Source organism: Tachysurus fulvidraco, chromosome 8, assembly GCF_022655615.1.
Source record: "Tachysurus fulvidraco isolate hzauxx_2018 chromosome 8, HZAU_PFXX_2.0, whole genome shotgun sequence".
NCBI classification, from domain to species: domain Eukaryota; kingdom Metazoa; phylum Chordata; class Actinopteri; order Siluriformes; family Bagridae; genus Tachysurus; species Tachysurus fulvidraco.
This window is the reverse complement of record NC_062525.1, coordinates 20,751,838-20,775,826: the sequence shown is the minus strand read 5'-3', so window position 1 is coordinate 20,775,826 and position 23,989 is coordinate 20,751,838. Positions and strand designations below refer to the sequence as shown.

The following is a 23,989-nucleotide window of genomic DNA, read 5'->3' as shown; positions in this document are numbered from 1 at the left end:
AAAAAAAAAAAAAAAAAAGGCCTTTTGGAAGCTAGGCCAAGTCCATCGTTTAATTCATCGTGGTGAAGTCCAGGCCTGAGATGTTGGAGGGAAAAAAATGAAGAAGAAAAAAAAAAAGTCCACACAAGTTCTGAGTTCTTCGCTCTTGTTCACGTTTACGTGTCTGTAAAATGTTCTCTCTACCGAAGGTCTGATGAGTCTTTACAGCAGCGGAGAGAGGTAAGTGAAGTGGCGGACGACCGAGCCCCTGCAGCACTGAGCGGGCGGGGCTAAGAGGAAGAGGAGGATATTGTCTGTCTCTGTGTGAATGTCAGGGTGACTGTGTGGATGGGCTGCTATGGGCAGAGCTAGGCGTGGGTGAGGGACTGCAGCTGCCTGAAGGAGCGGGGTTTGACCGTGCATTAGCTCCACTCCCTGTGCTCTCCAACCCCTCTGAATTCTCCAGCATCTCCTGGATGAGAGGAGGCATTGAGCCAGGGATCTCCATCTTCAGCGTGATCACTCGCTCTGCCCCTGAAAAGGAGAGGTAGGGAGAAATGGGACATTTAGTAAACAAAGTTGTGTTATAAAGCTGGTATCTTGTTTAAACTAGAATATATTTAAACATTAAACAAGCTGCTAAACTCAGAAAGCTTAAAACAAACAAAAAAAGTGTGTTTGTGTGTGATTGAGAGAGAGAGAGAGAGACACACACTCACCCTTGGCACTGATGCTCCGCAGGTCTGTGATCTTCATCAGCATCTTGGGGAACATGTGGGGTTTGTGTGGCCTCCTCTTCCTCACATACAGCTTCAGTGCCTCCAACAGCGGCTCCTGCAGCACGTCCACCTTATCGGCTTCTTCCAGATCCTGACGATCTGCTTACACACATGCACACAAACACACATTAAACTGCAGGAATAGTTTTGTTTGATGCAGTCTATTCCTAAAAAGCAGTTCACCGTGCCGCCACTAGGTGAGGCTAAGAAACCATGAATTTTTATTGGTCTGCGTGTGGGTGGATACTGAAATGTAGGTTACAGTATAAATAGCTCAATTAAAAAAAAAGGAGTAACACTGAGCTATAATGTACATAGTTATAATAAAACAATAATGGAACAGAAATACTTTTTAGTAAATTTGTAAAAACAGAATTAAATAAAATATGATCATAATCCTCTAGTATACTATAGTAAGGGTATAAAAATACTATATTAGTACTACTACAAATAAAAACTAACAATAAAAATATATTATTTTCTTATTTGATCTCTTTGTCTAACAATAAGTATGAAACAAGGAAATAAAGCTAAAGTTGCTACAGTAAGAGACACTGTGTGTGTGTGTGTGTGTGTGTGTGTGTGTGTGTGGTTCTCACCCCCACACAACAGGCAGATGGCGCTGAGCAGGCCCGTCTCTGCGTCGTCCATCTCGAGGGGCAGCAGCTGGTTGGCGAAGGCAAACACCAGGTCCGTGAGCGGTCCGAAGCCGGCATTGTGCATCTGCGTGCGGTTCAGCGTCAACCCGTCTGAGAACGTCATGGTGTCCTGCTCAGGTGTGTAGCGTGTGCAGATGCGCAGAATCTATAAACAAAAGGAGTAGCTTTAGCAACAAAACAAGGCTGACACTAAACACATCTACTCTGTGTGTGTGTGTCTCTCACCAGAATGTCGAGGCAGGCGGCTTTGAGCAGTGTGATCTGGTCAGCGATGGAGAGCGTGGTGAAGCCGGGAAGCTGCTTGGCAAACTCCACCGTCTTGATGATGCACTTGGTGGACAGCTCGCTGAATTTATCCCACAGATCAACGTCCAGTGAGACACGTCTCTCCGAGCTGTTACTCTGTAAACACACACACAGACACAGCTTAGAACAACGATGTCGGAAAACTTTACCGTTGACGGCTTCCATGAGCTGTAGCAGACATCCATCACAATTCCAGGATTCAACAGCATTGTGTAGAACATAGTTAATGTTTTTTCTCACTCTTATTTAAAGCTAAACTTTCGGTACTACTGTATGATAAACACTGCTAAGTTAATTTATCTCTCGCACACACACACACACCCACCGTGGTATATTTGCCAAGCTGACAGAGTGAAGGGAATGTGTCCTGGTGAGCTTTCCTCACGGACTCGATCATGAGCTCTGTGTCAGCACTCAGCACACCGCTCTCCACACACTCCACCTTCTTCTCCTCCTTCTTCTTCTTGTTCCTGTCGTTCCGCACCGCTACAGAGAAAAAGGACGATGTTAGCCTTAATTCTTCTTCACAAGTCCTGTCACTTATTTAACTGTCCGCAAGCTAAAAGATTTAATCAATCATTAAATAATAATGAATGTGTCTGAATGTATCGCTCACAAAAATCCTCTCAGAAATCACTTTATTCAGTTTATGTTAGCAAGCTAACGGTTTAGCACAGAACTAAAATGAACTGTTTTTAAGATGAGCTAAAACTCTTATCAGCAAAACAGACACTTCAGCTTCTGTCAGCTAGCTAGCTAGCTAACAATCCTTTTCTTTCAAAATAAACTTTTAAAAAAAATCTTTAAAAATCCTCTCAGAAATCCTTCCACTTTACCTACTTAGCATTAAACAATTATAATTTTTAAAAATATGAGGTAAATATATTCTTTGTAAATATATTCAGAAATCCTGTCAGGTTTGCCGTTGTTAACTTAAGATCTTTAAGATTTAAAGGGCTTTTTTTTTTTGGTCATATGCATAGTAAGGGAACAAGTTTCCCAGTACAATCAAATTCTTTCTTTGCTGTCCACAGTGAGTGCCCGATAGGATTGCCACCTTCAATACAGAAAAATAAGGGCCGTCTGGCGCAGCGGGGGCCACAACCCTCGGGGCCACGATGATCACAGTCCCAATGGCGTGCCAGTGGTGGTATATCATAACTTAAAACATGTATTCAAAAAATATTAAGATTGATACCAATGGATATTATAATAAGATATTTGCTATTGAAATCAGTGTGAACAGATGTACTCAGTCTCTCACCATCACAACTTAAGTGGTCATATTGAATACACAGCTATGACAATAATAAATATACGCCAACTATATTTTATTAACTTATTATTAAATTAACAGATCCATAACTCGGTAATTATAACTTACAAACTTGCAAAAGATCTTCCATGAACATCATGAACATAATAACATCAGTGGATGTATATCAGTGTATCAGTGAATATCAGCGGACCAGAAGTAGTAGTGTGCAGTATTGGAGCATGTTTCATATGGATTTTCTGTCACTCTGACTGTCAAAAGAACCGGCAAGGCGCCCTCCCGCCCTCCTCTGACTCTGATTGCCCGTGATTCACGGCCTGTAACCCTAAAACAAACCAATCAAACCAACGAAAGCAACGAGTATTACCCAGTCAGGGGCAGAATAGGACACGTCTCTATGATTTGCATGGGATGCTGTATAATGTGGACCTATGTAAAATACGGGACAAATCGCGTCCCGTGTTAATTTGATATGGGATGCGTCATTTTGCCTGTAAATACGGGACGATTCCGTATTTCACGGGACGGGTGGCAAGCCTAGTGCCCGACAAGTACAAATAAATAAATAAATGTTTTGGCATTGTGAAAAAAACTTGTGTTTAGCAGTCAATGAACATCAACCTTGTTTGAATGTAAATAATGACTACCCTCAGAAATACTGTCACTTTAGCTAGCTACCTAGCTGCTTTCACTGACAAACGTTTAAACAAACGAAACATTTAATTTTGTTTACAAACGTTTAAACTAATTAAAACAACCCTCCCAGAATAAAGTCACCTCAGCTTAGCTAGCTGTTTAGCACTAAACGACTGAACTTTACAGAATCTAAAAAAAAATAAAAATAAAATCTGTCTCAGGTATTCTGTCACTTCAGATCTGATCAAACGCGTTAGCTACCTCTCTAGGATAAAATAATGATAAATAAAGTATAATTTTTTTGGCCCATCTGCTGAGTTCATGCTCGCTATCTGTTCAGCAGTGAATGAATGAACATGAATTTTGGAATAACAAAATCCCTCAGAAATCTAGCTCCTTTAGCTAGCAAGCTGGCTAGTATTTGGCTCAGAAACCTTCTTACTTTAGCTCACATTCGCTAACTGACTGACTGTCATGAAATATTTATGAACCCTTTTTAGAGTATGAGCAACAAATCCTCTCAGAAATCCTCACAGCTGTTTTTTTTAAGGTTAGTGGCTAGGCATTTGTCATATGTTACTTGATTCTGTGATTTATCAGCATTGTGTGTGAGCATTACTCGCCACACATATAGCTACACAAATCTGCAACTGCCTCATGCTGCATGTCGTTCCATTATTCTTTTTGCAATCTCAGTGAACGTTAATGCTCTGTTTCTCTCTCCCTCCATCTTTGTGCCTCTGGAGAGGTGAAATTAATTCCTAAATAAAAGCGGGCCGTGCTTAACAGTGCCACGTTAGCCGCACTGACAGATCGGTGCGCTGCACACACACGGTTTAATGAAGCCATTAAAGAACTATTAGCGTGCTCGCTTCATCAGTCACACAAAAAATCCTGCAGGGGAAGTGTGAGTGTGTGTGTTGTTCTCATCTTGGCATTCAGTAGGTAAACCTTCACTGAGAACTAAAGCGATGAGAAAGAGGAAGGTGAGTTTAAAGTTGCCTTATTATAAAGACCAGGTACACGGCTACCTTTTGGAGTCATAAAATTATGAAAGGGAAACATTTCTGGTGCGCAGTGAACATAATGTATCCTAAAGGAGATCTATAATATATAAACATTTTGTGTATGTATGTGTGATCTGGTTGTTATTGGGACAGGTTAAATACCTAGATTATGAGGATGTAAACGGGAATTTTTGCTTCCATAACTGAATACACAAATCATTGGGAATATGATGCAAGGTTTGTGTTACTTGGTAAACAATTTTACTGGTACCAGTTAAAAACCTACGTCGTGGGGACTTGAGGTTTTACTGAGGCTAGTTTTTTTTGTGCGTGTGTTCAGGTTCATTCTGTATGATGACTGGAGAAAGATTTAAATCAGTAACATAAATCTTGGTCTTCATTAGAAAATTCATTGGGGGGGGAATGATGTGCGTGAACCTGAAATTAACCAAATAACTAAAGAATTCATTGACCTGGGAATATTTGTCTGTTTGATCGTTATTTAATAGAATTATTTATTTTATATTAAATATATCTAAAATAAAAGATATATTTGAAAAACATATGGTTGCATCCTGGTTGGAATTCTACATCTTTATCCTGTGCTACAAATTCCTAATGGAGGTTCTCTACAGCAGAAGGTCTTCGTAAATGGGTGTGTGTGTCTCTTGCGGCTGTAATTCAGGGGGAGAAAATTAAACCGCTGGCAGCTCGTTCGTCACGTGCATGAAATTCAACGGAAAGATAAAAATGTCCATGTTCCTCTCCTCTTCCTCTTTTCAGCATCTCTGCATCATCCTGCCGGGAGATGAGCTCCTGCTATAATGGAACAGAGGGAGTGTGTGAGGGGAACAGGAACCTGATGTGTTTGTGCATAAACTGTCTGACTGCTGATGTAATCATGTTTAAAATATCAGCTTCCTTTCTAGCATATAAAACCTTTTGCATTGTAACGGTGACTGCAGACCACAAGCTGAACCTTTATATCGGTTTGGAGAAAAAAAGAAAAAAGAAAAAAGAAGAAAAAAAAAAAAATCAGTGTCCATTCTTTCAAATAACACACACCTAATTTTCTGTCACTTAAAAACATCAATTCTTATCAATTCTATTCATATCGGAACTTCGCTGATTTCATGGTTTACCTTCCGGGAGTCAGAAATTTGTGATTCATAATGGGAAACACCTGCAAAAACTCAATTAGACAACAATATCTGGTATTGTTTCATCCATAACAGAAAATGAGAAGTGACAATTTACTAATCTTTGTGAACCTTTTCGGTCATGTTTAATTATGTGTCTCACTGTGATATCACTCGCTAGTAAGGCAGAGCTTTCTGGAAATTAGGTCCTTGACAAAGGCATTTTTAACAAGCCTTTAATTACAATGATTTTAATAGGAATGGAATGCACTGTACTGTACATCTCTATGACACACACAAAACACGCACGCACAAATTCTGAGTGTCCACTAGGTGGCGAGTGTGTGCAGCTTCAGCTCACTGCTGTAGATTCAGTAATCTGGCAATGATGGATCACCCTATTCACTTCTAAAGAGTGCTGGACACACACACACACACACACACACACACACACACACACACACACGCACACACGCACACACGCACACACACACACACACACACACATCTGCGAGTGTATAATAGAAAAGAATAGGATAAACTGCTGTGAGGTCGTTCTCTCGCCTCTCCCAATTAACTTCTCAAGTCTGACACTAGCAGACAGAATTGAAAGAATGTGTGATCACACAGCCACAGGGAAAACCCTGGTGTGTGTGTGTGTGTGTGTGTGTGTGTGTGTTTTAGTGTATGCCACCATGGAAACACATTCTGACAAAAAAAATGTGTGGTATATAGCGCGCACACACAAACAAACACACAGACACACACACGGTGCAATCATAATGCTGAAACATGCAAGTTAGCACATCAAGTAGAAATTTCTGCATTTTGATTCTTGCTAGTATAAACGCAAAATAAATAGTTTACATAAGATATGCTTAAGGTGTATATACGGTCGTTCATAGCAATCGTAGCATCGTTACAGTGAGCAGCACTCCGGGGCTTTTAGTGCTCATCTGTAATACAAGACGTTAATATTTACATTGACATCAATCCCATTACAATAAATTCTTCAGTCAGGTTAAAACCACGTACCATCAGGTTGCTAGGCAACTCGGGTCCTCCAGTAACCAGGTTGCATGCACATCAATGCGCATGCTTACAAACACAATAAGCTTAAAATTATTATGATGGGGGCGGGGCTTAGATACTGGGACACTTATCTACTTAGGAGAAAATGTTTTTCTGCCAGTTTAAATAACTAACTAATTTCATGCCTTAAATATTGGTTGTGGCATTAACAGGGCTTTTGTTAAATGGCAGATCGAGGCTTTTGAGCTCAGCACGGATGTGGGACGGATGTTAGAATTCAATATGTTATTTGTAAACCTCGGCGATTAAACGCCATTTCTCAGGATGCGTCCGTGAGCAAGCATCCTTAATGCCTGAGCATGTCGCCATCACGCTAGCTTTCAGACAGCGTCCAGTGTTACTATATCCGTCCAGCTTTGCTAGCTTTTGATACACACTTTACTCAGGTTGTATCTGGTTTAGCCGTGTAAAAATTTTTTGCTTCTTTTCTCCCACGGGGCACCTGCAAATAGCCCGAGACGGTGAAAAACTGCCAGACTGATGACACATTTCACTTCAGCACTCGCTTTTCTTTCCTCATTTTCACTTCAGCACACGCAGTGAAATTTGGCATTGGTTTCTCACGCTAAACTATTCGCAAGTCTAATCCTGGATCACGCGTCAGACGGCTACAAATGACCGTGGGACAATGGGCCGAGTCGACAAGAGACAAACTGCAGACAAAAGCGTAAGGTTGATGTCTGGGTGATGTACTGCAACCCCACAGACGTCACACGCTAGCTGAAGATGCTAGCTCCTGTTAGTCTAGGATTAAGATGAGTGAACATGCTGAACGAACAGGAGCTTCACAACCAGACGACAACCCAATTAAACCGGTACTGGATAATTTAACCGGTGTTAAATAAAACATAATGACTAATAGATCCTCAGGGCGGAGCTTGTAATAAAGTATATGTACGTCTACATCCAGTCTTGCATCCAGACGGCTGAAATGTGAATTTATTCATAGAAAATTGAGACGAAGAATACACAGCGAGGTTGTTATTACTACAACGATCGACTTATAACTAGCTCTACTTCTGAGTTATTCTACTTATTTCTGACTTTTTAAATCATTAAATCAGACTAGACTTAAACAAGCAAACATTTATTTACTCCGGGTTTTTCCGAGAGAAAAACAGGGCCCAAGCAGGGCTTTGTTTTATATACAATTATAAAAATATCTATTTTATATATTCCAAGTAAAAAAACCTTGCACAGTAGATTCAGATAACAGCAGAGGTGGTATTTTAGGTTGGTTTTTTTTTTTTTTTTTTCATTAAGTTTGTCTTATTTACTTTATTATTTCTCTGAGAAGTTGAGAGTAAACCCTTAAACAAGAGTTTCCAAGTTGAAGTTACCTTTTATCATTAGCAACTCTATACATTTCAATTCTTCTATATATTTGTGTTTGTATATATGAACAGTTTTCAAAACATCTCATTGTTTCCAATACAAGTGTGTAATCACTGGCAAAAAATCGAAACAATACACGCTGTGACAATTTTTTTACGTTTACAGCATTTGGCAGACGGCGTTATCCAGAGCCACTTACATTTTATCTCATTTTATGTAGCTAAGCAATTGACGGTTAAGGGCCTTACGCAGGGGCCCAGTGGTGGCAGCTTGGTGGACATTAGATTTGAACTTTCAACTTTCTGATTGGTTGTCCAACACCTTAACCCAGGGTTTCCCACAGCGCTTTTCAGTTAAGGCGGCCCGCCTAAGCTGGGAAACCCTACCACCTTAACTGGGTCGTCAAAAATAAATAAATAAATCCGCTGCACAAAAGGCCGTCAAGTGCATCTCGAATAGCGTGGATGCGCTTCACACAGCGAGCGGGCATGACGTGGAAAGAAAGACGTGGTCCACCACTGTCTGGAGGATATCTAGCCAGTTGATAAAACGCATGTCCGTGAGAACTGTAAGTGGACTTATGTTTTGGGTTTATTTAAGCCTGTTATTGTATTAGTCTATACTTCTTGCAAATTTAAAGTGTTAGCTGGTGATTAGGTTGCACGTGCCTGTTTTTAATAATTGTTAAATGTAGTACAGAGTCTGTGGTCTATCTCACAAAGAAGCCCCCCCACCCCCGCCCACCCGCCCAACCCTACCGCCTTAACTAACAAATTTTCTGGGGGGAAACCCTGCCTTAACCTTTAGGCTACTACATCCCCACGTACTCATTTATCACATTATTGATATCACCATCTCCAGGTCCTGATCTGAACACGGTCACTGATGCTGCAGTGTGATATTAGGACTGTGATGTTCAAAACGAATAGAAATAAAGACATGAATACTATTCGCACTTTACCCTAATTTTTATTTTTTAAGAAAGCTTCCTAAAAGGGAATAAGACTAACAAAAGTACACGAGAATTTGTTACTTGTGGGTTTCATGTGAGGAACACACGCCTTCATCCTTAGTAACTGCCTGGTCAGAGTCACTGTGAAATAGATTAGACTTTTGTTTGTTTGTTTGTTTTAAAACAGAACAAACTAAGCTCAGATTACAGGGTGAACATGTACAAAGAGATTACAAACAAAAACAAGAACTGCAGGAATGGGTCAAAATAAAAAACTAATACAGACTAAACAGAAACTTCCCAGTGAAGCTGATTGGTTTAAAAAAAACAAAACCTTCCATTTTAGGTGATTCGTTCGAATAAACCTCCTACACTCAAACTCAGGACGGTCTCCTCAACCCCGAGCGACGTCAAATACGGCCGCTCACAGCGTCAGCAGTAAACAAACAAGTTACAGGTGCTAGCTTTAGATAGACCAACCATCTATTCAGTAACTGTTTGTTAAACCTCTAACACTCACTACACTCTTCACCGCTAGCTCTAGATAAAATCAACCCAGGCGCAGATATGATGAAGCGAAGCAGCTACTCACACTCCTTGGACATTCCCACTTCCAGACACTTCTGCAGGCGGCAGTACTGGCAGCGGTTCCGCGTCACCTTGTTGATGATGCAGCTCTTTTCCCGGTGACACGTGTACACCATGTTCTTCTGGATGCTCCTTCGGAAAAAGCCCTGTGGAGAAAACGGACACCGCGTTGAATACGAGGATGTCGGGATTCTCCTTTATTTATGACGTGCTGAAAAATGACGACGTGTTTCGTTTCGTAGTGGCTCGATTCAAACCGTTAGAGAGATTAGATGACGATGATCCGATCGCTCCTGTATAACGAGGGGGTTTGTGTGAGAACTGAATTTAAAACATGATTTAACATCTCAGGGGCTGCAGGAGACGGAAATCAAAACAAGCAAAGCTACAGGTGGAAAGAGAGTAGTGTTTGTATGTGTGTTTTACAAGACAACTACTGGCAGATAGATGAAACACATGTGTGTACTCTGCTCTTTCTACCTCTAACACACAAACGCACACAACACCACACACACACACACCACAAAATCCACAGACACTCCATCCCTGCTTGGCTACAGTAACAGACGGCTTAAGAAACAGAAATGGAACAAATCTCTTGGCGTGAATAGTGCATACCACACACACACACACACACACACACACACACACACACACACACACACACACAGACACACACAGACACACACAGACACACACACACAGCTGGATGTGTTCAGCAGACACTGTTGTATTTTGTGTCTGACCTACAAAATCCAGAGTTGCCAGATTTCCTTCACCAAACTTCACCTCACACACTCATGAATATTTATGAGTTAAGATAAGATTCATTTTAACTTGGGAAAGAAAAAAAAAGCTTTTATTCTAAAAGCTCGCACTGACAAGCTAGCGTTCATTTATGTTGTTTCAGCATCACTCATCACTTCACTCTTTGGTTCTGAAGCATGAATTTTGTTTTTATTTCTAGACACGTCTCAATTTGGAATGTTCGGAATGTTGGACGGCAAACTAGATTTTTTTCCCCATTTAAAAAAACAAAAAAAACAAACAAACAAAAAAAAAATAATTTTATCGTTAGGAAGCTTCGTTATGTTATGCGGGACTTGCTTTCTAAGTCTTTTCTCATAAGAATATACACTTTCATATACTTGAGATCTAAACGTTGATTCACAAGCAGACTTCATAAATGCTTTTATTTATTTATTCTTTCTATAAAAATTATTCCTTTGCTCTGAAACTAAAAAAAAAAAAAAAAAAAAATTCAAAGAACATTAGAAATGTTTTTTATTTTAGAAATATTTAAAATTATTTCAAATTTTAGTCTTGCCTTTTTTATAGTACTTTAAAAAAATAAATTTGCCGCAAATCTTTTGCTTACGTTCGGGTTTTTAACCTCGCTGCCTGGTTATTGATCTGGTTATTGATTTAAAAGCAGCTGATCCTCTGACAAGAGTTCGACCTGTGCATCAATACAGAAGCGTCAGCGACCTTTCGCACACCTACAAACTGGCCAAAAGTACAAATCAGAATAACAAGACTCACATTTCAGTCATAATGAGCGATACGGCAGGGGGCCAAGCACCGATGATGCAGAACAGAAAGCACAGTTTTACATGAAATGAAGGAACTGAGGGTCACATTTGTGTGTGTGTGTGTGTGTGTGTGTGTGTGTATGTGTGTGTGTGTGTGTTTGTTTTACCTTGCATCCTTCACAGGCACTGACGCCGTAGTGGTAGCCAGAGGACTTGTCCTGGCAGACGAAGCAGGGTTTGTAGACCCTCGGCGGTGGAGGAGGAGACGGCGGACTGGGGACGATTTCCTCCGAACTCGTGCTCTGCGTCTCCACGGCTGAACAAGAAAAAAGAAAAGAAGAAAAAAAAAAGATAAACAAAAGGGAAAACACTTAATATAGGTTTTTAGGTATTTCCTACAGTCTCTTAACGACACTAAAGAACGACACGTTTCATTTTTATCCATTTGTATAGTTACTTTTCATGACGTGACACGTTCAAAACTCAAAAACGCTACGACTTGTTTGTTGCAGAGAGACTGGGAAAAAAAAAAAAAAGGGTGAACTTGTCTGTAAAAAGAAAAGTTATCCCTGACACTGGAGACTCCTTCCATAAACTGCCAAAAACGTAACTGAGAACAGAAAGAAACCTGTTTCACAGACGTTCCACAACAACTGGAAACTTGTGAATGAAGCGCTTGGGAACGTGTTGTTCTAGTAAATCGGTGTCACTGGTTGGACAGTGGATTATTCTTTTTCTTTAAGAATGCAGCACAGAGTGTTTTATTACAGACTTATCAGCCATCACGAATGACACATCTGCACTCAGGAAGTGGGTATAAATAGAAGGATGTGTTTTATTTGCTGGTGTCGTGTTAACCACAACCTCCACGCTGTGTGTGTGTGTGTTGGTCGGTCTCGCTATGTAAGCATATTTGTATATATGCATGTCTGCGTGGTCATGTGTGTGCGTGTCAAGTGATTTTAGAGCAGCTGAACATGCGAGTTAAATTTAGATCTCTTATTTACACATTGCTGCAGCCACATGCCCCAAACACATCACACACACAGACAATGAAAGACATAGATTGGAAGAGGACAATGTCCACAACACACACCTGTATTAGCTAAATAAACACACAAACATTCAGTCAGTGCTCACAAAGCAGAATGCGTGAGACAACCTTCAGAGCTTCACCCTGCATGTGTGTGTGTATAGTAGCTGCTCCATACAACATGAGAATGCGCACACGCTAGCTGGCTATCGTACGGGTGCTAACAGGTTTATAAGGACGGTGTGGGAGACCCAGAGACCACGAGTGAAGACGAGACGGAGGCATTCGGAAACATCCGAGTCAAACACAGACGTGTGTGTAGAACTTGCTGAGAAAAACTGCTAGAAACACATAGCCAGGGTAAAGGCACCAGCAGGATCATGAATATTCATGAGAATGTCTGTCAGGAGCCAATCAGATTCGGCTCATTATTAGAATATTAATAAAATGTATCATAAGTCACTGATGTGTAACAGTGAGTGAGTGCGTGAGTAAGGAAAAAATGTTCTCCAAACCCCACACACTCTTACACACACACACACACACACACCTCTCTCATATCCACTATGATCTTAAAACTCCAAAATAATCCACATGTGTGTGTGTGAGCCAGCGCTGTTCTTCTCGAGTAGACACTCATTTCCTGAACTGAATTGGGGGGCTTTAAAAAAAATGGCCCTCAGGGACGGGGACGCACACACATCCTACAGACGTCTGGACCTGATTTTACGCAAAAGCACAGGCCTAAGGCAAAACACGCGCACACATTCTGTACACCTTTGAATTCGGGCACACATCTGTGACACCATTCTGTTAATAAGATATGAGTGTCAGAGGGGACACACACACACACACACAGGTCTGTTGTATAATCTCCTAATGGACAGTTTGACCTTATAGGTTTAGCCGGTCATGTGGCAAGCCCTGCTGACCCGTATCCCTGTTACCGTAGCAACAGGACGAGGTCCCATCCCTACACTAAACACACGTGCAAGTATGTATGAAAACATACATGCATGTGTGTATGTGTGTATTAATGCTCTTTACTGTAGGGGTACAATTACAAAGAAGGGTGTGCTACACAAAGTATTGGCACCCCTAATGATCGACATGGTTCCGTAACGTTGATTTTTAAATAATAATAATAAAAAATTTTTAAAAAAAAAAAAACCCCGCTGCTCATGGGGATAATTTCTACACTGGAACTAAGGTGATGGGTTCGTCATACAAGACCCCCATACAAGAGCCCGTGAAGCTGCTGTATTGAACCAAGATTTTGTTTAAGGAAAGAAATCAACACCTTCTGACCTATCAGAGTCAGACAGAACACACACACACACACACAGACACACAAGCTTAATGAGCTGAGGTCACTGTATACCAGACTCAATTTGCTGAGAGCTGGAGTAAGTCCAGACATTTCACACACACCCTCTCTCTCTCTCTTTCACACACACAAATTGTGACAGCAGCACAAGGAAAACCCCTTAGTCAAACAATAGCTGATATTCATAAAGCAGTCACACACACATCCTTTCTTCTTCTGACACACACACAGATAACAACTATTCTTAGGATGCTTTTGCCTCTTATCAGTTTCTGATATATTCAGAACAAGTCTGTGTTTGTGTGTGTGTCCAAGTCGTCCCAGAAAAGCTGCCCTGACTACCTTGTGTACAACTACAAAGCACACAACCACACTGCACATACACCCACCCACACACACACCCCTCTTAATAATCCAGCACCAGTCATGAGCTCATCAGGAAGTGATTCATTAAGAAGGCGGAGTTTAAACAGTGTTGAATGAGTGACAGGTCAACATCGCTCTGAGGCATTCTGTGTGTGAACTCTGTCCTTAAAATACACTCACGCGTACGTGCACATACAATCACGCACACAGATGCATGTACAAATTGTAATAATAAAATAAAGGCATCCAGCAGGAAGCTGAAGATTAGCCCGAGGGCAGAGTTTAAACAAAAGTGGGTGAGGCTTTATGTCTGACTGACAATGAGGCTTCTTGTAAAAGGAAACATGAACTCTGGTAACCTTTAACACACACACATGCACACCATCACGCACGCAAACACACGCGAGCAAACACACACCAAAGACAGGTAGCAGACTGAGACAGACCATTAAAGGGGCAGACAGATAGAAAGACAGACACACAGGTGTAAAGAGAGAGAGAGAGAGAGAGAGAGAGAGAGAGAGATCTGGAAAGAATTACACAGATAGGCAAGTGGATGTGTTTCTGACAGGCAGACAGACAGACAGGTAGTGTGAACGACAAGTAAACGGACACAAGTAGTGAGACAGACAAGTAGAGATGCAGACGGGTACACAGACAGATGAGTAGATAGACAGACGGGTAGAGAGACAGACAAGTAGAGATGCAGACGGGTACACAGACAGACAGGTAGAGATACAGACTGGTACACAGACAGATGAGTAGAGAGACAGACAAGTAGAGAGACAGATGGGTAGAGAGACAGACAAGTAGAGATGCAGACAAGTAGAGATACAGATGGGTACACAGACAGAGGAGTAGAAAGACAGACAAGTAAACAGACAGACAAGTAGTGAGACAGACAAGTAGAGATGCAGACAGGTACACAGACAGACGAGTAGAGAGACAGATGGGTAGAGATGCAGACAGGTACACAGACAGACGAGTAGAGAGACAGATGGGTAGAGATGCAGACAGGTACACAGACAGACGAGTAGAGAGAGGAACAGGTACACAAACAGACAGACAGTCTGATAGAGTGAAAGACACAAGTGAAGTGTGTAATTTAAATAAGATGAGAACGCACATCATTCTACCGGGACTGTGGCTTGTGATGTAACAGTACACACACTTGTGTGTGTGTGTGTGTGTGTGTGTGATGGTCATGTGAGTATCATCTCCTCAGCACTGCATTCCCTCACGCAACACTGTGTATCCTCAGAGGGGAAACCCTACTGCCCACAACCATCAGCTCATTCAGACTGAGTGGGTTTCATCCTTATCCTTCACAAACACTTTTAAACACACACACACACACACACACACACAAACACACTCTGTTAAAAAAACGGAAATTATTTTGCTTGAGAAAATCTGCTGTGTTGTAAACTCAGAATCGACTCAGAATTACACAATGCCTAAAAGACACACACACACACAATATCATCATCTATTTAGGCAAGACGCTAGCGTTAGTGAGACGGTGATCATTTTAACGCTCGCGGCTTAATTATATCTCAAATCAACCAAATGCCTGCGTGTTTTAGAACCGCGTTAGAAATCTAGCAGCTCATCTTATTATTCACTTATCTGCTAATCACAGGTTTGTGCGTGATGGTTTCTATAACTGCTGCTCATCTGCACAGAGGTTTACAGCTTTAAGGACACAGAGCTTTGATCAAATCCACAAATTCATAGAGATGAATGTTTTGTCGTAGGGACACATTTATGAAACTTGACACTAAGCTATATTAAAGAGAGAGAGAGAGAGAGAGGCTAAGGTGTACACCTAAAATGTAACTATAAACGGATAAAAGACGACGTTATGTGACCTGACGTGTAACCCGGTTTTATGTCATACTGTTATAAACGCTAGTGTGAAAAGGAACTGATCACTAAACACTAGTTTCTCTTGCGATTGTTACATTGTCCCTCTCATTTTCTTAGCAGAAAAATTTGTGTTTATAAATGCAAGCCAAAATTCCTTTTAGAATTCATTCATTTAAGCAAAGAAAAGTTCACGATAACCGAAAAATTGTGACGTTTCCACAGGAACACGTCTCACAAATATCACCCCATTCTCACTGACGGGTTAAACAATTATTAATGAATTATTAAGTAAATGTTTATTAAATTCTTTCAACCAAAATTAATAAAATTATGTCAACCAAATGATGGTGAATAATATTAAAAGCGAAACCAAACCCCAGATTAACTACGATATTAACTTCGCAGATTTCAGACTAAAGAGAATCTTAACGTCTAAGAAGTTGTTCATTTCTGCTACAAGTAAAAAAAAATCAGATTAGGGCTTTGTTTTAGTTAGAATTCCGTCAGACAGATAGGAACAAACCCCGATCTTGGACACTCGGATCAATCCGTCACAAACACAATCCCATTCATGTGTTACTTGAAGGACAGAGGTGTGTGTGTGTGGCGTGTAAAGCTGTTTACAAAAGAATCAGGAGACAAGACGGATGGTCAATGGACGTCTGGGTTACGCTGGAGACCGTGCTTATCTTCTATTTTTTTACATTTACAGCATTAAGCAGACATCCTTATATACCAGAGCGACTTCCATTATCTCATTTTTATACAACTGAGCAATTGAGGGTCAAGGGCCTTGCTCAGGGGCCCAAAAGTGAAAGCTTGTTGGACCTGGGATCGAACTCACAACCTTCCGAATGGCCCAACACCATAACCACTAGGCTTTTTCCCCCTCACAGCCATCATTCATCCATTTTCTTCTTTTTGTAGAGTTCCAAGCAAAAAAAAAAAAAGACTTAAATATGTATGTATGTATGTATATATATTCCTGTGTTTAATAAAATTAAATACTAGCTACGAGTGAGAACAAAAAGTGTGTGTGAATATGGTATATGGTAGCCTAGTGGTTAAGGTGTCGGGCTACCAATCAGAAGGTTGTGAGTTCAATCCCAGGTCCACCAAGCTGACACTGTTGGGCCCCTGATCAAGGCCCTTAACGCTCAATTGCATAAAAATGAGATAATGTAAGTCACTCTGTTATATAAGGACGTCTGCCAAATGCTGTAAATGTAAAAAAAATAGAAGATAAGCACGGATAAATATGAAAGATCACAGCGCCACGACTCCTCTCTGACCCCAAGTCGGGTTACGCTGCATGTTGCAGTTATGATATTAAGATTAATAAGCAGAATGGATTAGAAAGTATCCAGAATACTGCCGGATGCCTATCACTGCATGTGCATGCAACATGTAAAGTATAAAGTGTTGCTTCTGCAGCACGTTTGCGAATGAGAAGTGGGTCTGGGAAAGGTCCTGGCCTCATGCATGCCTAAGATTTTTTCAGAAAAGCTGAAATGGAGTGAGCCGAGACAACATGCAAGGAATATTACAATGCACCAGAAGAGACATGTGAGCATTTGGAGATGTTTTGAAGGCACGTACAGTGCTTGGATGCGCTCCAGGGCGTGTTAGGGAACCTCTGGCCGTAATACTCCATCATGAGGAAGGGGTTCGGGGCAGGGTGCAAACCCACCACGTCCATGCCCTCGTACATGTTGTGCTCAAGTGTTCAGGATGGAGTTTAGAGATCCGACACAAGCTCAAATGTATGTGTGTGCGCGCTCGTGCAAGCATCAAAGCCCCGAGCGCAAAGAGTCCATGATGGACTTTGGGTCGTGTTCACAAAAAAAAACAAAAACACAAAATATCCGAAGAGTTTTTAACCGAGCGGCGCCCCGTTTTAATCCAAAGCACAGGTTCGGAAACAGATAAACAAGTTTTATGCCGCGTGTTTGTGTGGATACGAGTTTAAAGAAATCCACGCGCAGGAAACGCAAGTCGCGAGCGCTGATCTTCTCCTTCTCTCTCTCTCCTTTTCCCGTGCGCGTGTCTCCTCCTTTCACACCGGAGCCATTTTATCCCGCCGTTTCAAACTTCAAATCCTTCGCGTTAAGAAATAAAACCGACAAACAAACGAACAAACCAACAAAAAACCGTCGTCTCGGCGTCGTGTTTACGTTCCTTCTGTGTCCCTGCGCTTGTTCGCGCTCGTACGCGTCTGCGTGAGTGACGAGAGCGCGCAGCTGAGCTCCAGAAGCCCCGCCCCTTGGAAACAAGCAGAAGGTGGGAGTAGTGACGAGCGTTAAACTCGCCCCGCCCATCCACTCGCCCCGCCCCCTTTGTTTATTATTTATTGTAAACGATAAAACCCCAAACCGCTTATTTCATTAAAGTGAAACTGCAAATCGATTCATTATCATCTCATTATTTGCTGCTCAATGAATCGGTGTGAAATTTCTTCTTCTTCTTCTTCTTCTTCTTCTTTTTATTATTATTATTATTATTATTATTATTATTATTATTATTATTACTATTATTATTTACAGACAGTGGGTTTAGTTTCTGGGTTTATTTCTAACATTTTTAAAGCTGTAAATAAATTATTGGTGAAAGTCCACTGATTTATTATTTTTTTTCTTTACTGTGTTAAGTCATAAGCTAATGAATTATTTTCTACGTTAAATTAAGCAAAGCACAACGGTTAGAGTTAACATCTAATACAAAGTCACACATTTCAGTTGATTGCTGTTTTGCAATTTTGTAACTGCTGCTGTAATGAACACTAATGTGTTCATTACAGTATTTCTGCACACGTAATATCGATCGAACGTACAGTGTGTATGCTGGTTGGTCGCTGCTTTTGTGTATTGCCTTTTGTGTGATGTCTTTTGTCCTGCACTGTTTGCACCAGGTCACACAGATGCACTTTATGTATCTAGGACTAACTTACTATCTAAGTCCATATAGCTCTGTCTTTGTTCGGTCCTGGAGAAACGTTGTGTCATTTCACTGTGTACTGCAACAGCTACAGTATATATAGTTGAAATGGCAGAATAAAAAAAAAAAAAGAATCCCTCATGGTTTTGTTCATTTTTTTAAAAAAGAAAGTGATTTATTTTTAAGTAGGCAAGATTAATGTGAGATTTTGGACATTTGCAGCAAGTGAACAAACAAACAAATAAAAAAATACATCTAAATTTCATCCCTTACAAAAGAACATGATGGTAAATAATACAAAACTGATGTTAAACCTATGACTTATAAGAAATGAAAAAGAAAGAAAACTCAAGTACAAGATTAAAAGTGATGTGTATGTCAAAGCTGTCGGTTCTGCTACTGAGAGCTCTGTGTTTCGTATTAAAGTTCACGGTTTGTTTGCTAGTATCCTACTTGGCAACAACAGCAGGAGGCTACAACAACAGTGTGATCCGCCTCGGCCCTTCCTTTCCCTTCCCTAAATGGCCTTCTTCTGACTAATTTGCCCCCTCTCACTCCCTCATCACTCAAACTCCTTTTCTGCTCCCCTTTTTTCTTCTTTTCTCCCCCTCATTTGCCTAATGCCATGCGGCTGAACTTTCTCTGAACCCGGCTCGACTCGGCTCTCAACCTCCGCGTGACCCACTCCGCCATGCAGCCTTCCCTGACCTAAACTCCATCACATGCGGCCTTTCCCTCCTTCTACACTTTATGCACAACTTTAATGCAATTAACGTTTCACATAAAAAGGTTCAAACTCACAATACATCAAGGTTTTTAATGGATTTTAGAAAAAAGAGCAAGAAGCACAGGGAAAAAAGAGCAAGAAGCACAGTTCATGGGAAACAGCAATGCTGACAGAATCCTAGGAGAATATGCAGGTATATTAAACAATCTTAACTTAGCATTAATTTCAATAATTAAGTTCATTTTAAATAAGAAAGCTCATTTTAAATAAGAAAGCTCAGTTTAATAGCGTAGGTTACCTTCTATTTGACCCTAAATGACCCAAGCCTTATATAGTTCAAGGAAGAAACCTGACATATATTATATAAATCATTTGATAATTTCTCTTTAGACTGTTGTTATAATGTAAAGAAAGTGCTAGCAACCCTTAAACCTGTGCTAGTCTATATACTGTATCCACTAATCTATCGCCCAGAATTAGCAAAACATTTGCAATAGTAAGTTATATTGTTTATATGTAAGTAGCTGAATATTAGCTACATATTTATGTTCTTATTTATTCGTATTTATTTCAAACTAGCTCGACATTTATACAATATAGGCTAGTTAGTGCTTTCCTAAATCAAACTACCTGTTTATTTAATTTGTTTAATTGGATATTGGCTAATTATAACTATTAATGAAGCTAGCCTGGTATTTATGTGATACAGACTAGCTAAAGCTTTAATAAATGCAATTAGCAGCAAATTTATGTGACATAGGCTATCTAGAGTGTTCTTAATTCAAACTAGTGGTATATGTACATTATATAGGCTAGCAAAAGCTTTCCTAAATGAAACTAGCGAGATCTATCAGTGATACATAATAAAACAAAGTCAGTCTGTATGGGTAAAGTGTGTGGAACTGTGCCAGATGCTTCTTTAATTATAAAGAGTGTGTCCATTTGTGTGCTTAGGTATCAGAGAAGGGCACTAGGTAGGGAGCAGAGCACTTGTTAACGATGATGAAGGAAGTCCGAGTTGATGGAGAACATAGCGATGATTAATTCAGCCTGGTTTCTATGCCTTCACTCAGAGGTGAAAATGAGTTTAGACAGATGCTGAATGGGACATTATGTGTGTGTGTGTGTGTGTGTGTGTGTGTGTGTGTGTGTGTGTGTGTGTGTGTGTGCGCGCGCGCGTGTGTGTGTGTGTGCGTGTGTGGTTTAATGCAGCGCTGCAGTGTGTTTACACTGTGATAAGGGGAAGGTCCTCTCGGATAACAGATCACATTCCTCAGCTCTTTTATCCCCCACTTCTTATCCATCTGTGTGTGGTTTTGTGTATAAAATGTATATTTCAGTATATCTACATAAAAGTGAAAGACCAAAAAGGAAGTTAAAGGCAAAATATAATAATAAAAATTTGAATAAACAGAAATGTAAACAAAAAAAAATTATATACTATCAGATATAAAAAGTGACACATTTGAAGAGAAAGAAAGAAAGAAAGAAAGAAAGAATGAAAGAAGAGAAAAAGAAAGAAATACACACATGTGAACAATTCTCTTTTAATTTTTTACCCTTAAATTAAAATTTTCCAAAATCAGCAAACAAATAAAGTACATTCCCAAAAATGGATATTGCATTTAGAGTAAATACAACTTCAATTTACAGACAATTTAATATCTACAGAACCATCTAATATAATAAAGAAGAACTTTTAATGAGTGTTTAATTGGCTCATTAATATGCAAATTTATTCAAATTCATGAGAAAAAAAAATAAAATTCTAATGCAAATTTATGAAAGAATTCATGGTAGTAAATGTTACAGGTGTGTGTGTGTGTGTGTGTATGTGTGTGTGTGTATGTGTGTGTGCGTGTGTGTGCGTGTGTGTGTGTTCATTCTCCTGTGTATGTCCTCTTAATTAGTCTACTGTTCAGAAATGATGCATTAAATGGTGCTTGCTCACTCACTCACTCACTCTCTCTCACACACACACACACACACACACACACACACACACACACACACACACACACACACACACACACACACACACACACACACACACACACGCCACACACACACACACACACACACACACACACACACACACACACACACACACACACATCTCATTTGAAGGAACAGGTGATAAACAGAAAGAAAGCGAGAGAAAAAAGAGCCCTGGCTTTATAAGCGAAGCTGATTGGAGACGATTCGGCCACGCTCGAGTGTGTGAAGTTATTTTTATTGTCCATTTGTAGCCACCTTCCAGGAAGTGCCCTAAAGCCTGTACTCTTTAACACTACGTAACAGGACATGGAGGGTTATAACCTGTCATAAGATGCGAGGGTTGTGTATTTTCTTATGAAGGCCTAACAGAATGCGTGGAAGTTGGCACGTTAGCTTAGGTTTAGCTCCAGTAGCTAATTTATTGCCTGTAAACTATAAATATGAAATCCGCATACAGGCAAAATCAGTGAAGCGAGTGAAGATTTTGAGAAATGTTGTTCAATGTCGAATATTTCATTGTCAGGATCCATGCTAAAGGGAACTTCTGTGAAGATTAGGAGGAAACTGGAGAATCCCAAGGTGATAAAATATGGGGGGGGAAATGAAGGAATTTACTTACCTTTTAATGTCTAAGACGACACTGACAGAATCGTTAAGGCTTTTCTAAAGGTCTGCTTTTTATTTTTATTATCCACTAAACAATCACTAAATGCTCAGGTGATATTAAGATCAATAAAGATAATCAGATGGGCAGAATATTCCATATTATCTTCAAATTTATTACATTTTTTTTTTCCATTTTACATAAAATGTAATTTGAAGATTTTTTTTATGTTTTAAATTGTACCTAAAAGTTACCACATACAACTAGATGAGAAAAAAAAAGACAAAATTTTAACATTTTACAAGCTATGTACTTATTTAATTTAATTTAGTACGCATTCCATTTCCATTTACAGCTCTTTTTTTTAATGCTGAAAGCAAATAATCATGATGCTTGAGAAAATGATACAAACAGGTCTGGGTGACGATATAATATCAACATTGTGCTAAATTATCTTCCAGTTTACTTTTCCGTCGTGTTTTTAACATTTTGAATAATTCTACACAAACTGGAAGCAGGTGAACTGATGTTGAAATTTTCAACTTAAATTTCAAAATATTTTTAAAAATGAACAAACATTTTATTCATCGCTGAATATTTCTACTTAAACTTATAAATAAAAATGCATTTTTAAAGCAAAGAAAAAAACGCATTTTTTCGTAACTTTATTTATTAGTAATAAAGTTAGGACTGAAAGGAGGACCTCACAAAGGTTTTATTATTCGATATCAACGTGTCCAAACACAAAGGGGTCAAATGGGGACAAAAACAAAAAATAAAACAGTGTTTGTTTAAAGGTCTACACTTTCACTCTGGGATCTGAGGATTGGAAAGAGACCCTGCGTCTTTATAACCTTTTATTACTCTTCGTCAGGACCAAAAGGATGGAATTGAGGAAGGGAGCTATGGAGAGCCGAACGCAGCGCCAAGGAGCCGAGCCGAGATTTCGACTGATCCGGGATCGAGAATTTAAGCTGACATATGAAAGGAAAAATGAATTTAAAAAATGTTGTGGATGGCTGCAGATTTTGATTTTGGGTTTGGATTGTATCCATAAAGTAAAGAGGGTGGTTTAGTCTGCAGGCCTCCAGACTTCACTTCCTGTGAATGCAGAACCTCAGCAGTGTGTGTCATAAAACCATAAAAGTAATGCTTTGTGTGTGTGATGGCGTCTTTAATGTGTCCTATAGAGGCACTGAGGCATTTATGAGCCACACTTTGAAAGCGTTTATAGCTAGCATCCTGCCATAGCACTTAACACACACACATACACACACACACATACACACACACACACCTTCTGACTGTCGAGTCAGTCCACACATTCCTATGATGTAAACACTGAAGCCGAGGGAATTTAATTTTTATCTTACATCAGATTTTTATTTATGGTGATTGATTAGCCTTTGTGAGAAATGAGGCTGGAGATTGTTGAGAACTGCTATAACTTAAGTGAGAACAGGAACTAACACATTGTTAAGTAAAATATTGTTATTGTTGGTCATTTTCTATGATATCAGAGGATTCATGCTGCCAGAGGAAAAATCAACAACTTCAGCTAGGTAACAGTAACTCATCGTCACACCACCCAATCACCGATCATTTTATCATCACAGCACAACATGGTGGTTTATTTCATGACTAATGAGGACCTCATGAACAGTGAAGTACTGACAGACTGCGTTTTGCTCTACAGTTGGATTTCCTTTGCCATTTTAACAGAAAAACACCCAGAATGAAACACACAGCATGTTTCCTATCATACAAAGAGATTTATCTCGACTCGATGAGTCGTTCTGGTGCAGATGATTTGTGTCGGATTTAGAAATGAACATTTCTGAAATAATCGTA

General features: G+C 39.9%; 1 protein-coding gene across 4 annotated transcripts in view; it reads right to left on the bottom strand.

Moving 5' to 3' along the window:
• The window catches only part of raraa (retinoic acid receptor, alpha a), a 77,546-nt gene continuing 53,557 nt past the window's right edge, over positions 1-23,989 (bottom strand). For 3 of the 4 annotated variants that reach the window (XM_027176869.2, XM_027176872.2, XM_027176873.2), the window contains 7 exons: positions 11,448-11,596; positions 9,753-9,894; positions 2,049-2,209; positions 1,643-1,819; positions 1,358-1,562; positions 699-857; positions 1-513 (listed from right to left, as the gene is read on the bottom strand). In XM_027176869.2, the coding sequence (XP_027032670.1) occupies positions 311-513; positions 699-857; positions 1,358-1,562; positions 1,643-1,819; positions 2,049-2,209; positions 9,753-9,894; positions 11,448-11,596 (1,196 nt within the window). In that variant the 3' untranslated portion in view covers positions 1-310. Of the gene's footprint in view, positions 514-698; positions 858-1,357; positions 1,563-1,642; positions 1,820-2,048; positions 2,210-9,752; positions 9,895-11,447; positions 11,597-17,474; positions 18,131-23,989 lie in introns of those variants that run through there. The other variant, XM_027176874.2, reaches the window with a different exon arrangement.